Here is a 14,437-nt window from a genome sequence, read left to right as displayed (position 1 = left end):
ATTTTTAGTAGAGACGGGGTTTCACCATGTTGGTCAGGCTGGACTCAAACTCCTGATCTCATGATGTGCTTGCCTTGGCCTCCCAAAATGCTGGGATTACAGGAATGAGCTACTCACTGCACTTGGCCATGGACTGTGGATTTTTTAAAATGGTTTTTTATCTGCTCATGTGTGTTTTCTAAATTTTCAACAATGGAACGTAGATTATTGTATCATTGTTATAATACCCCAAACCTGTCTTCCCTTCAACCCTCTTTCCACGAGCTCTTACCCCAAATGTCCCTTTTTCTGTCAGTGGCATTGTGAGTCTTCCTTAGTCTATCACCTCTGATTTTCCTGCATTATTTTTTTTTTTTTTTTTTTTTTTTTTGGAGACAGAGTCGTGCTGTCACTCAGGCGGGATCTCAGCTCACTGCAACCTCCTCCTCTCGGGTTCAAGCAATTCTTCCGGCCTCAGCCTCCCAAGTAGCTGGGATTACAGGCGTCCGCCACCACACCCAGCTAATTTTTGTATTTTTAGTAGAGACAGCGTTTCACCATGTTGACCAGGCTGGTCTTGAACTCCTGACCTCAAGTGATCCACCCACCTTGGCCTCCCAATGTGCTGGGATTACAGGTGTGAGCCACACCGGACTAATTTTTAAAATGTTTCTGTGGAGATAGGGTTTTGCCATGTTGCCCAGGGTGGTCTTGAACTCCTGGGCTCAAGCAATCCTCTTGCCTTGGCCTCCAAAGGGCTGGGATTACAGGTGTGAGCCCCTGTGCCTGGCCTCAATGTTAAGATCTGAAGAGGCACAGCACAGACCTTGTCTTGTCTATCTCCCTGGCCCCTCTCACGCAGTACAGCTCATTAACAGATGTTCCAGAAACTGTTACCGAACATTCGGCTTGATGCTGTGGCCTTGTCTGCATCTTGCAACTGTCACCTGGCTGAGAAATTTCTTCTATAAATAAGCAGTTTCTGTTTCAGATGTGACTTGCCCTGATATTTACACCCCATCTCTTACCCCATCTAAGACTCAAACTTAGAAACTTGAGTTAGATGTGGTATTCAAATCCTTAGCCACCACAAAGCAACAGCCCCCGTAAGAACCCACCAGGCAGGTGAAGTTCATTATTCTCCTAGACTTTCTAGCTGCTGTTGCTGCATTTGCTCTGGAATTCTTGTAGAGACATTACTTGTCCTTCTAGAGTGTTCTTTCTGTAGCTCCCTTGTTTTCTTTTTGTGATCATGTTGCAGATGGCTCGGCAGTGCTCCCAAAATGAATATTTTGACAGTTTGTTGCATGCTTGCAAACCTTGTCAACTTCGATGTTCTAATACTCCTCCTCTAACATGTCAGCGTTATTGTAATGCAAGTAAGTAATATTGCTTGAATGATTACTCATTGGTGTGAACTATTCTGTCTATACGGACTGTTTATTGAGAGAATCAATGTAATGGGCATGATGGTGAGAATTTTTGAATCAAAAAGAGAAAGGAAACAAGGCAATGATTTTAATGTTTATGGAAACAAAGTAATTATTTGGGACTGAACTCTACGTGATTCAGCACTATTAGCAACACAGATTTTTTTAAAAAAGGAAACTCTTCTAATTAAGTGATATTTAGAATTTAAAAGTTGATGTTCATTAATTAAGGTGATTGAATGGAAATAATTCATACCTGATTATTCTGATAGCAAAAATCATCCCGGTGCGGTGGCTCAAGCCTGTAATCCCAGTACTTTGGGAGGTGAAGGTGGGTGGATCACCTGAGGTCTGGAGTTTGAGACCAGCCGGGCCAACATGGTGAAACCCCGTCTCTACCAAAAACACAAAAATTAGCCAGTTGTGGTGGCACAAGTCTGTAATCTCAGCTACTTGGGAGGCTGAGGCACGAGAATCGCTTGAACCCGGGAAGTGGAGGTTGCAGTGAGCCGAAATCATGCCACTGCGCTCCAGGCTGGGCAACAGAGAAAGACTTTGTCTCAAAAATAAATAAATAAATAAATAAATAAAAATAATAAAGTGTATGAATATTACACTATCAGCTCATTATCTGTCTGACATTCTTTTCATAAAGGTGGGACCAATTCAGTGAAAGGAACGAATGCAATTCTCTGGACCTGTTTGGGACTCAGCTTGATAATTTCTTTGGCAGTTTTTGTGTTAATGTTTTTGCTAAGGAAGATGAGCTCCGAACCATTAAAGGATGAATTTAAAAACACAGGTTGGTTTGTTGGTGAATCTTTGAAATCTATTTCCAGGAGATGGCTATTGTAAGTTTCAGTTCCTTTTCTTTTTTTAGCGTTGACTATTTCACTTGGTTGCAGCCCTTTCGAGTATGTTGGAAAATAGTTACATTAAATGAACTTGGTGGAGGTGAGACATCTTCATTCTGATTTTGACAACTTGGAAGGTTTTCTACGAAGTCAACCTTCCCAGGATTCTTCCCTTGGTAATTACTCTATTGAAAGTACTAATGCTTTCTTGGGAAACATCAGTCTCTTTGACTAACGTTAGCACATCAATTAAATGCCACATTATCAACTCTTAACCAGGTCTGCTACTGTCGGGAAAAACATACTTGTCAAGATCTATGTCCATGTTTTTATACAAATTTAAGTGTCATGTGCTTGGGTGAACATTTTGCTACTGAAAAATGTTAGAAATGAATAACCAGTTGCTCCTGGATTATCTGAGCAATCATCTAAAAAATAATTATCTTTTTTTAGCAATAAAGAACCAGTCCCAGAAAAGTAAATGTTCTACTTAAGTGCCTCTTAAGATAAAAATACTTAGGTAGCACCTTTGCTCTTGATTGGATTCCCAAACATGTATAGCCAGTGCCCTATTTCTGTCTGCATCTATTTATTTATTTTGAAATGGAGTCTTGCTCTGTGGCCCAGGCTGGAGTGCAGTTGTGTGATCTCAACTCACTGCAACCTCCGTCTCTTGGGTTCAAACAGTTCTCCCATCCCAACCTCCTGAGTACCTGGGACTATAGGTATGTGTCACCACATCTGACTAATTTTTGTACTTTTTGGTAGAGACGGAGTTTCATCATGTTGGCCAGGATGGTCTCAAACTCCTGACCTCAAGTGATCTGCCCACCTCGGCCTCCCAAAGTGCTGAGATTACAGGCATGAACCACTGTGCCCAGCCCATACTCATTCTTTTTTAATGAAAAGATCTGTTTCAAGCTGGGTGTGGTGGCGTGGAGCTGTAGTCCCAACTACTCTGGAGGCTAACATGGGAGGATTGCTTGAGCTCAGGAGTTTGAATGTAGCCTGGGCAACACAGGAAGACCCCATCTCTACAAAATGAAAAAATGTGTCTCACATGGCTTTGAGTCCCGATGTGTACTACTAAGACTCTCTTGACCACACTCTGACGTTTAGGTTAATGTTTCCGTTTCTGTATTATCAGGATCAGGTCTCCTGGGCATGGCTAATGTCGACCTGGAAAAGAGCGGGACTGGTGATGAAATTATTCTTCCGAGAGGCCTGCAGTACACGGTGGAAGAATGTACCTGTGAAGACTGTGTCAAGAACAAACCAAAGGTCGATTCTGACCATTGCTTTCCACTCCCAGCCATGGAGGAAGGCGCAACCATTCTCGTTACCACGAAAACGAATGACTATTGCAACAGCCTGCCAGCTGCGCTGAGTGTTACAGAGATAGAGAAATCAATTTCTGCTAGGTAATTAACCATTTCGACTCATGCAGTGCCACTTAAAAAATGTTTTATCGGAATAGACGATGTGTCAGATCTCTTTAGAATGACTAAATTTTTCAGTTGCTGATACAGCTTTTGTCCTCTAATCCTGGAAACTCTTTATGTTAGATATATTTCTCTTGGTTACTGTTGGGAACTTAACTGTAAAAACTTCCTTGGTTTCATGATTAAACTCTTTTTTTTTTTCTCACATCTAAGTTTTTATTAACATGAGTTTTTAAAAACAAGCATGTTCTGGACTAGTGAAGCTTAAACAAAACAAAACAAAAAAAAACAAAACAAGCATGTATACCAGTGTGGGGGGTGAGGGTGGGATAGAAAGGTGGGACAGGGAAAAAGAATTTTAATCTGTTGATAATAAAGCTCCAGTTCTGGCCGGGAGCTGTGGCTCAGGCCTGTAATCCCAGCACCCTGGGAGGCCAGGGTAGGCAGATCACCTGAGGTCAGGAATTCGAGACCAGCCTGGCCAACATGGTTAAAACCCATCTCTACTAAAAATACAAAATTAGCTGGGTATGGTGGTAGGTGCCTGTAATGCCAGCTACTCAAAGGCTGAGGCAGGAGAATCACTTTAACCCGGGAGGTGGAGGTTGCAGTGAGCTGAGATGGCACCACTGCACTCCAGCCTGGATAACAGAGCCAGATTCTGTCTCAAAAAAAAAAAAAAAAGGCCAGGTGTGGTGACTCGTGCTTGTAATCCCAGCACTTTGGGAGGCCAAGGCAAGTGGATCACTAGGTCAGGAGTTCGAGACCAGCCTGACCAAGACAGTGAAACCCCGTCTCTACTAAAAATACAAAAATTAGCTGGGCGCAGTGGTGGGTGCCTGTTATCCCAGCTACTCAGGAGGCTGAGGCAGGAGTATTGCTTGAACCCGGGGAGGTGGAGGTTTCAGTGAGCTGAGATTGCAATGCACTCCAGCCTGGGCCACAGAGCTAGAGTCTGTCTCAAAAAAAAAAAAGCTCCAGTTTCATCTCCTACTGCGTTTTATAGTCCCCTAGTGATATATGGTCCTTAAAAATTATATACCACTTATTCAGGATAGTCTTGTCCCTGAAAGGGCTGTTCTTGTTATAGCCCTGGTCTGGGCTGTAATCATCAGCTTCTTAAGGTCCCCAGTGGTGTTATCTGTGTAGCATTTAACACAAACCCCTTCCACACCGTCAGTGGTTGCAAACAACCTTGCTCATCCTAGCTGATGTTCTTCACCTTGACGTGCTAACGTGACAATCTTCTCACTAGAGCCCTCTAAACTCTTGACTTACTAAGAGAGAGAGAAAAAAAGTACAGCATTCTGTAGATCTCAGTAACACATTTTTTTTTAAATTGCATTTTAGGTTTTGGGGTACATGTGAAAAACATGCAAGATTGTTGCATAGGTGCATACGTGGCAGTGTGATTTGCTGCCTTCCTCCCGTTCACCTATATGTGGCATTTCTCCCCATGCTATCTCTCCCCAACTCCCCACCCCCCCACATTTTCTTTTCTTTTGAGACAGAGTCTTGCTCTGGAGTGTAGTGGCACGATCTTGGCTCACTGCAACTTCTGCCTCCCAGGTTCAAGCGATTCTCCTGCCTCTGCCTCCTGAGTAGTTGGGATTACAGGCGCTTGCCACCATGCCCGGCTAATTTTTTTTTTTTTTTTGTATTTTTAGTAGAGATGGGGTTTCACCATCTTGGCCAGCACGGTCTCAATCTCTTGACCTCGTGATCTGCCCACCTCTGCCTGCCAAAGTGCTGGGATTACAGGCGTGCACCACCGCACCCGGCCTGTTTTTTTGAGAGGAAGTCCTGCTCTGTTGCCCTGGCTGGAGTGTGCAGTGATGTGATCTCAACTCACTGCAACCTTTGCCTCCTGGGTTCAAGAGATTCTTCTGCCTCAGCCTCCCAAGTAGCTGGGATTACAGATGTGCCACTATGCCCGGCTGATTTTTGTATTCTTAGTAGAGACGGGGTTTCACCATGTTGGCCAGGCTTGTCTGGAACTCCTGACCTCAGGTGATCCACCCACCTTGGCCTCCCAGAGTGCTGGGATTACAGGCATGAGCTACCGTGCCCAGCCCCAGTCACACATTTCCATGGCTAGGGCGCATCTCTCCTATACACATACATACACATTTCAGGACAGATCAGATTCTTTATTTTAATTTTTTTTTTTATACTTTAAGTTCTGGGGTACATGTACAGAATGTGCAGGTTTGTTACATATGTATACAAGTGCCATGGTGGTTTGCTGCATCCATCACCCTGTCACTACATTAAGTATTTCTCCTAATGCTATCTTTCCCCTATCCCCTGACCTCCTTTCTCTTTATTGTTAAAGGAAAGCTAATTTATCCTATGCACTTCTGCAAATAGGAGAAGCCTAGAATCAACCAGATGAAGTCAGTTTGCAGTGCCCAGGTGGTTCTTGGCCTCGTGAGCTTCCAGCTTAATGAAAGCATCAGGCATTACTATAATTACATAAATAAATGTGTAATTGCTAAGTGTGATAATGGTGTATGAGATACTGTTCTCAGCCCCAAATGTGGGTGTGCTATAATCATATCTGACCCTTATATAGTCTTATTAATGTGCCAAGGACTGTTCTAAGTGCTTCACCTGTACTAACTCATTTTATTTTTATTTTATTTTACTTTTTTGAGATGGAATCTCATTTTGTCTCCGAGGCTGGACTGCACTGGCACGATCTTGGCTCGCTGCAACTTCCAGCTCCCGGTTTCAAGATTCTCCTACCTCAGCCTCCCAAGTAGCTGGGATTACAGGTGTCTGCCACCACACCTGGCCTATACTTGCTCATTTGAAGCATACAAAAAATTTCTGGATATGGTCTGGCATGGTTGCTCACAGTTGTAATCCCAGCACTTTGGGAGGCCAAGGCAGGTGGATCACCTGAGGTCAGGAGTTGGAGACTAGCCTGGCCAACATAGTGAAACCCTGTCTGTACTAAAAATACAAAAATAAGCCAGGCGTGGTGGCACATGCCTGTAATCCCAGCTACTTGGGAGGCTGAGGCAGAAGAATCTCTTGAACCTGGGAGGCAGAGATTGCAGTGAGCCAAGATCACGCCAGTGCACTCCAGCCTGGGTGACAGAGTGAGACTCTATCTCAAAAAACAAAAACAAAAACCTACTGGGTAAGTGGACATTATTTATTTATTTTTGAGATGGAGGCTTACTTTATCTCCAGGCTGGAGTGCAGTGGCAGGATCGTGGCTCACTTCAACCTCCACCTCCTGGGTTCAAGTGATTCTCTTGCCTCAGTCTCCCAAGTAGCTGGGACTACAGGCGCATGCCACCACGCCCAGCTGATTTTTGTATTTTTAGTAGGGACAGGCTTTCACAATGTTGGCCAGGATGGTCTTGGCCTCTTGACCTTGTCATCCACCCTCCTCGGCCTCCCAAAGTGCCGGGATTACAGGCATGAGCCACCACACCTGGCCCAGTGGACATTATTATCTCCAGTTTACAGATGATGACAAAAACATAGTCAGAGGAAGGTAAGATAGCCAGTAAGTGGCAGTCTTAAGTCTGTGCTGGTATAGCAGAATACCCAAGACTGGGTATAAAGAACAGCAATTTATTTTCTCACAGTTCTGGAGGCTGGGAAGCCCGAGATCAAGGTGTTAGCATCTGATGAGGGCCTTTTTAGTGGTCCTCACATAGGTGAAGGCAGAAAGGTAAATAGAGACAAATGCCATGTCCTTCATGTGGCATAAGAGTGGAAAAGAAAATCAGCCAAATGCTATGTGAAACTTCTTTTAAAATAGCCTTATTCCCATTCATGAGGGACGTACTGTCATGTCCTAATCACCCTTTTTTAGACACAGTCTTGCTCTATTGCTCAGGCTGGAGTGCAGTGGCTCTCGGCTCACTGCAAACTCACCTCCCAGGTTCAAGCCATTCTCCTGCCTCAGCCTCCCGTGTAGCTTGGATTACAGGCGTGTACCACCACACTCCTCTAATTTTTGTATTGTTAGTAGAGATGGGGTTTTACCATGTTGGCCAGGCTGATCTCCAACTCCTGACCTCAGGTGATCCACCCTCCTCAGCCTCCAAAAGTCCTGGGATTACAGGCATGAGCCACTGTGCTTGTCCCTAATCATGTCCTAAAGGCCCCAGTTCTCAGTACACATTGACAATATTCAAACCATAGTAGTGGTGTTACCAGAAAGGGGTCTGAATCCAGACCCCAAGAAAGGGTTCTTGGATGTCACGTAAGAAAGAATTCAGGACGAGTCCATAAAGTGAAAGCAAGTATACTAAGAAAGTAAAGGAATAAAAGAATGGCTACTCCATAGACAGAGCAGCCCTCAGGGCTGTGGTTACGCTCTGTCGCCAGGCTGGAGTGCAGTGGTGCAATCTTGGCTCACTGCAACCTCCACCTCCTGGGTTTAAGCTATTCTCCTGCCTCAGCCTCCCAAGTAGCTGGAATTACAGGCATATTCTACCACGCTTGGCTAATTTTTCTATTTTTATTAGAGATGGGATTTCACCATGTTGGCCAGGCTGGTCTTGAACTCCTGACCTCAAGTGTTTCACTGGCCTCGGCCTCCCAAAGTGCTGGAATTACAGGTGTGAACCACCATGGCTGGCCAGTTATTTCTTGATGATATGCTAAACAAGGGGTGGATTATTCATGCCTCCCCTTTTTAGACCATATAGGGTAACTTCCTGACATTGCCATGGCATTTGCAAACTGTCATGGCGCTGGTGGAAGTGTAGCAGTGAGGACGACGAGAGGTCACTTTCATGGCCATCTTGGTTTTGGTGGGATTTAGCCGGCTTCTTTACTGCAGGCTGTTTTATCAGCAAGGCCTTTATGATGTATATCTTGTGCTCACCTCCTATCTCATCCTGTGACTTAGAATGCCTTACCTGTCTAGGAGTGCAGCCCAGCAGGTCTCAGCCTCTTTTTATTTTGAGATGGTCTTCCTTTGTCACCAGGCTGGAGTGCAATGGCGCAATCTTGGCTCACTGCAGCCTCCACCTCCTGGATTCAAGCGAATTCTCCTGCCTTAGCCTCCCGAGTAGCTGGGACTACAGGCGTGCACCACCACGCCTGGCTAATTTTGTATTTTTAGTAGAGACGGGGTTTCACTATATTGGCCAGGCTGGTCTCGAACTCCTGACCTTGTGCTCCACCTGCTTTGGCCTCCCGAAGTGTTGGGATTACAGGTGTGAGCCACGGCGCCTGGCCTAAACCCAGGTGTCTTTAATGTATCTTATTTTTCCTCTACACATCTATTTAACTCCACTTCTGACATCCCCATGTTTTTGGGCTACAGTCTTAGCCCTTCAGGGAGGATTCCCTTCCTGGGGTTGTGCAAAGGTCCTAGGGTCTTACAGAAAGGCAATACAAAATGGGATGCCCTCTTGTTATCTGTCGATTTTGGTCATTGCTAAGTTGTCTATTGGTGCCATATCATAGATTCTCAAGGTCTTGGGGCTCTGTTGCTTTTGTACACATTTCAGATATGGGGAACTTTGGTTTTGGAACTTTTTTTAATCGTTATTTTTAGAGACAGGGTCTTGCTCTGTCACCCAGACTGGAGTGCAGTGGTGTAATTATAGCCACTGCAGCCTCAAACTCCAGGGGTCAAATGATCCTCCCACCTTGGCCTCCTGAGTACCTGGGACTAAAGGTGCTAATTAAAAAATTTCATTTTAGACAGGGTGTTGCTATGTTGCCCAGGCTGGTCTTGAATCCTTGGCCTCATGGGATCCTCCTGCCTTGGCCTCCCAGAGTGCTAGGATTATAGGCCTGAGCCACTGTGCCTGGCACCAGACACACCAACTTTTTAACTGAAGTAGCAAATTAACAACTATAAAGTATATTTTTGAAAATGAGAGGATGGGCATGGTGGCTCACACCTGTAATCCCAGCACCTTGGGAGGCCAAGGTGGGCAGATCACCTCAGGCCAGGAGTTTGAGACCAGCCTGACCAACATGGAGAAACCCTGTCTCTACTAAAAATACAAAATTAGCTGGGCGTGGTGGAACATGACTGTAATCCCAGCTACTCGGGAGGCTGAGGCAGAAGAATTGGCTGAACCCAGGAGGCAGAGGTTTGGGGTGAGCTGAGAGCGCACCATTGCACTCCAGCCTGGGCAACTAGAACAAAACTCTGTCTCAAGAAAAGAAGAAAAAGAAAAGAAAATGGGGAAAACCTCACGAACCAAACACACAAGTATTCCCATTTTTAGATTTTTTCATAGTCCCTACACATGGCTGTGTTTTGGCACAAGTGTAATTACGGCATACAGACTATTTTGCATGGCTTTTTTTCACTTAATGTATGATGACTGGCATTGTCCCACATTTCCAGTCTTTATTTATTTTTATTTTTTGAGATGAAGTCTCATTCTGTGGCTCAGGTTGGAGTGCAGTGGCGTAATCTCAGCTCACTGCAACCTCCGCTTCTTGGGTTCAAGCAATTCTCCTGTCTCAGCCTCCCGAGTAACTAGGATTACAGTTGCCCACAGCGACACCTGGCTAATTTTTGTATCTTTAGTAGAGACGGGGTTTCACTTTGTTAGTCAGGCTGGTCTCGGATTCTTGACCTCAGGTGATCCACCACCCTGGCCTCCCAGAGTGCTAGGATTACAGGTGTGAGCCACCTCGCTGGCCTTCTAGTGTTTAAAATCAGCATTTTGTTACTTTGTTTGTTTGTTTGTTTTGAGATGGGGTCTCACTCCAGTGCCCAGGCTGGAGTGCAATGGAGTGCGCCTGAGGTCGGGAGTTCGAGACCAGCTTGACCAACATGGAGAAAGCCTGTCTCTACTAGATATACAAAATTAGCCAGGCATGGTGGCGCATACCTGTAATCTCAGCTACTCAGGAAGCTGAGGCAGGAGAATCGCTTGAACCCGGGAGGCAGAGGTTGCAGTGAGCCAGGATCACATCATTGCATTCCAGCCTGGGCAACAAGAGCAAAACTCAGTCTCAAAAAAAAGAAAGACATGAAACATCAGTCAGTACGTGTAAGATGTACATTGGTTTGGTCCAGAAAGGCAGGCCAACTAGAAGTAGGTATGGGGAGGGGGTTGGTGGTACAGGTGATTCCTAGTCATAGGTAGATTCAAAGATTTTGTTTTTTACTGTTTTAGACAGAGTCTTGCTCTGTCACCCAGGCTGGATTGCCGTGGCATGATCTTGGCTCACTGCAACCTCTGCCGCCCAGCTTCAAGCAATCCTCCTGCCTCAGCCTCTCAAGTAGCTGGGATTGTAAGTGTGTACCACCACGCCCAGCTAATATCTGTATTTTTAGTAGACATGGGTTTTTGCAGTGTTGGCCAGGCTGGTCTCAAACTCCTGACCTCAAGCCATCTGCACTCAAAGTGCTGAGATTACAGGCGGGAGTCACTGGGCCTGGCCTGGATTCAAAGATTTTGGTTGAAAGGGTTAAGTTATTGTCTAAAGATTTAGAATCAATAGAAAGCAATGTTGGTTAAGATAAGGGGTTGTGGAGATCATGGTTTTGTCATGCAGATGAAGCCTCCAGGTGGCAGGCTTCAGAAAATAAATTGTAAATGTTTCCTACCAGACTTAAGGAGTCTGTTCTGGCAGGGTGCAGTGGCTCATGCTGGTAATCCCAGCACTTTGGGAGGCTGAGGCAGGCAGGTTATTTGAGGTCAGGAGTTTGAGACCAGCCTGGTTGCTATGGTGAAACCCCAACGCTACTAAAAAATACTAATTAGCCAGGCATGGTAGCAAGCGCCTGTAATCCCAGCTACTTCAGAGTCTGAGGCACAAGAATCACTTGAACCTGGGAGGTGGAGGTTGCAGTAAGCTGAGATCTTGCCACTACACTCCAGTCTGGGCAACAGAGTGAAACAGTGTCTTAAAAAAAAAAAAAGCTGGGTGCAATGGCTCATGCCTGTAATCCTAGCACTTTGGGAGGCTGAGGCGGGTGGATCACCTGAGGTTAGGAGTTCAAGACCAGCTTTGCCAACATGGTGAAACCCTGTCTCTACTAAATACACCAAAAATTAGCCAGGCGTGGTGGTGGAGGCCTGTAATCCCAGTTACTCAGGAGGCTGAGACAGGACAATTGCTTGAACCTGGGAGGTGGATGTTGCAGTGAGTCAAGATCATGCCACTGTACTCCAGCCTGGGTGGCAGAGCGAAGCTCGGTCTCAAAAAAAAGAAAAAAAAAAAAAAAGCCAAGCACTGTGACTCATGACTGTAATCCCAGCACTTTGGGAGGCCAAGGCAGGCAGATCACCTGAGGTCAGGGGTTTGAGACCAGCGTGACCAACATGGAGAAACCCTGTCTCTACTAAAAATACAAAATTAGCTAGGCGTGGTGGTAGGCGCCTGCAATCTCAGCTACTTGGGTGGCTGAGGCAGGTGAATCACTTGAAGCTGGGAGACACAAGTTATGTTGAGCTGAGATCGTGCCATTGCACTCCAGCCTGGGCAACAAGAGCGAAACTCCGTTTCAAAAAATAAAAAAAGTATTTTTTAAAAAAAGTCTATTCTATTAGGAATTCCGAAAGGGAGGAGTTTACTGTGAGGCATGTTCGGCTCCCATATCCAGTTATGGCCTGAACTCGTTTTTCCAGTTGCCTTTGGAATGCCTCTGGCCAAGAGGAGGGCTCCGTTCAGATGACTAGGGGGCTTAGAATTTCATTTTTGGTTTACAGCCATGATTTGCTTAGCTATGCTTCTATAGCTGGGCTTTGGTTCTTTCCACTGCAGGGGCCAGGGGAAAAACTTCCTCTTCCTCTTAGTCCCTTGAAAGTTGCTGAAAAATCAACTCATGAAAGGCAGATTAACTGGAGAAAAGGTAGACAAATTTTATTGACCTGTACCCTGGGGGAGAATCAGAGTGAATACCTCTCCCTCAAGAGAGTTCAGACGCTTATAAATTATTTATTTTATTTATTTTTTGAGATGGAGTTTGCTCTTGTCGCACAGGCTGGAGTGCGGTAGTGCCATCTCGGCTGACTGCAACCTCCCTGGTCCAAGCAATTCTCCTGCCTCAGCCTTCCGGGTTAGCTGGGATTACAGGTGCCGACCTCCACACCTGGATACTTTTTGTATTTTTAGTAGAGATGGGGTTTCACCATGTTGGTCTGGCTGGCCTTGAACTCCTGACCTCAGGTGATCCACCCGCTTCGGCCTCTCAAAGTGCTGGGTTTACAGGCGTGAGCCACCACACCCTGCCAAATTATCATGAGGCTACAAAAAGAATGAGGGCTTGGAACCCCAGCAAAACACATTATGGGACTAATACAAAAATTAGTGGGCATGGTGTTGGCACGCCTGTAATCCCAGCTACTTAGGAGGCTGAGGCAGGAGAATCACTACAACCGGGACGGGAAGGTTGCAGTAAGCCAAGATCGCGCCATTGCACTCCTGCCTGGGCGACAGAGCAAGACTCCAGTTCAAAATCAAAGAAACAAAAAACAACAAAGACTTATTATGGATCAATCGAGTAAATTTCCATCAGCATTAAAAAAAGAAAAGAAAAGTAGAGAATGTATTACTTACAGAATTGTTTTCCTAAACATCTCCTCAAATGTATGGGTATGTTTTCAGGGTTGTGATATAAAATGTGTTTCTTCACTCTGGGTGTAGGCAAAACAAGTTGGGAACATACTCCTTCAGTCCCTTTTCCCCCATGTGTAAAACGGGACAACACTCTGGGCTTCATAAGAATGTTGTGAACGTGTAACACTTGTGTTCATACTCAATCCATCACCTTTCCCATGTCCACTGCCACCACTGTAGCCAGGCACCATCTCTTGCCTGGACATCTGCAACAGCTCCCTAACCAGCTGCTCTTTCTCCACCCTGCCCCCATTATAATTAATTCTCATCCCAGGAAGAGCCGTTGTTGTTTTTTTTTTTTTTTTTAGACACAGTCTCACTCTGACGTCCAGGCTGCATTCGGGAAATCTCCACTCACCGCCACTTCTGACCCCGGGTTCAAGCAATTCTCCTGTCTCAGCCTCTCCCGAGTAGCTAGGACTATAGGCGCAGGCCACCATGTCTGGATAGTAGTTTTTAGTAGATACGGGGTTTCATGTTGGCTAGGCTGGTCTCCAACTTCTGACCTCACCCCCCCCTTGGCCTCCCACAGTGCTGGGATTACAGACATGAGCCACTGCACCCAGTCTGGAGCCACATCTTAAAACCTAATTCAGATCGTGTCAGTCCTCTGCTTGAAAAATTCTTTTTATTTTTGTAGAGAACGGCATCTCGCTATGTTGCCCAGGCTGCTCTCCAACTCCTGGTCTCAAGCGTGCTGCCCGCCTCGGCCTCCCCAAGTGCTGGGACTACAGACGTGAGACACCGCGTTTCGTCTCTGCTGGCATTCTTATAATAGCCTCCTACTCCCCTTCCTTCCTACCGTTAAGTATAAAAGCCCAAACTCCCTCCTCTGGTCTGCAAGGGCCTCCCTCTCACCACCCTTTTCTCACTCACCCTCTCGAACCCTTAAACTCAGGTTATCCACCCGCCTCGGCCTCCCACAGCGTTGGGATTATACGCGTGAGCCACTGCGCCAGGCCTATTTTCTCACTCATCCCCTGGCTGCAGTCAACCCCTCCAGGCAGGGCGCTTGCACTTGCCCCTCCTTATGGAACACCCTCCTCCCTGGGGATCTTCCTGGGCTGGTTTCCTCTCATCATCCAGGTCTGGGCTCAAAACCCGCCTCCTGAGAGAGGGCCTCCGGGATTGCCCATCCGCCTGTGCCCACGCTTTGGCCAGT

General features: G+C 46.0%; 1 protein-coding gene across 1 annotated transcript; it reads left to right on the top strand.

Annotated features, from left to right (window-relative positions):
* Nucleotides 1-688: 688 nt before the first annotated feature.
* Nucleotides 689-3,993, top strand: TNFRSF17 (TNF receptor superfamily member 17). The gene is made up of 3 exons (XM_012453211.2): nucleotides 689-1,358; nucleotides 2,065-2,211; nucleotides 3,411-3,993. Exons 1-3 carry the CDS (start codon nucleotides 1,232-1,234, stop codon nucleotides 3,686-3,688), a joined length of 552 nt encoding a protein of 183 aa, XP_012308634.2. The 5' UTR covers nucleotides 689-1,231; the 3' UTR covers nucleotides 3,689-3,993.
* The last annotated feature ends 10,444 nt before the right edge of the window (nucleotides 3,994-14,437 follow it).

The sequence above is a fragment of the Aotus nancymaae genome, unplaced genomic scaffold, assembly GCF_030222135.1.
Source record: "Aotus nancymaae isolate 86718 unplaced genomic scaffold, 86718_ANA_hifiasm-v0.15.2.pri h1tg000049l, whole genome shotgun sequence".
NCBI lineage: Eukaryota > Metazoa > Chordata > Mammalia > Primates > Aotidae > Aotus > Aotus nancymaae.
Note: the sequence above shows the minus strand (reverse complement) of the source record. Positions and strands in the feature narration are given on the sequence as shown.

Excerpts from the sequence above, each read along its gene's own strand:
- TNFRSF17 (XM_012453211.2), top strand. The coding sequence starts at position 1,232 with ATGTTGCAGATGGCTCGGCAGTGCTCCCAAAATGAATATTTTGACAGT. Across the intron at positions 1,359-2,064 it reads TCAGCGTTATTGTAATGCAA|GTGGGACCAATTCAGTGAAA; the intron begins GTAAGTAATATT and ends CTTTTCATAAAG. Across the intron at positions 2,212-3,410 it reads GGATGAATTTAAAAACACAG|GATCAGGTCTCCTGGGCATG; the intron begins GTTGGTTTGTTG and ends CTGTATTATCAG.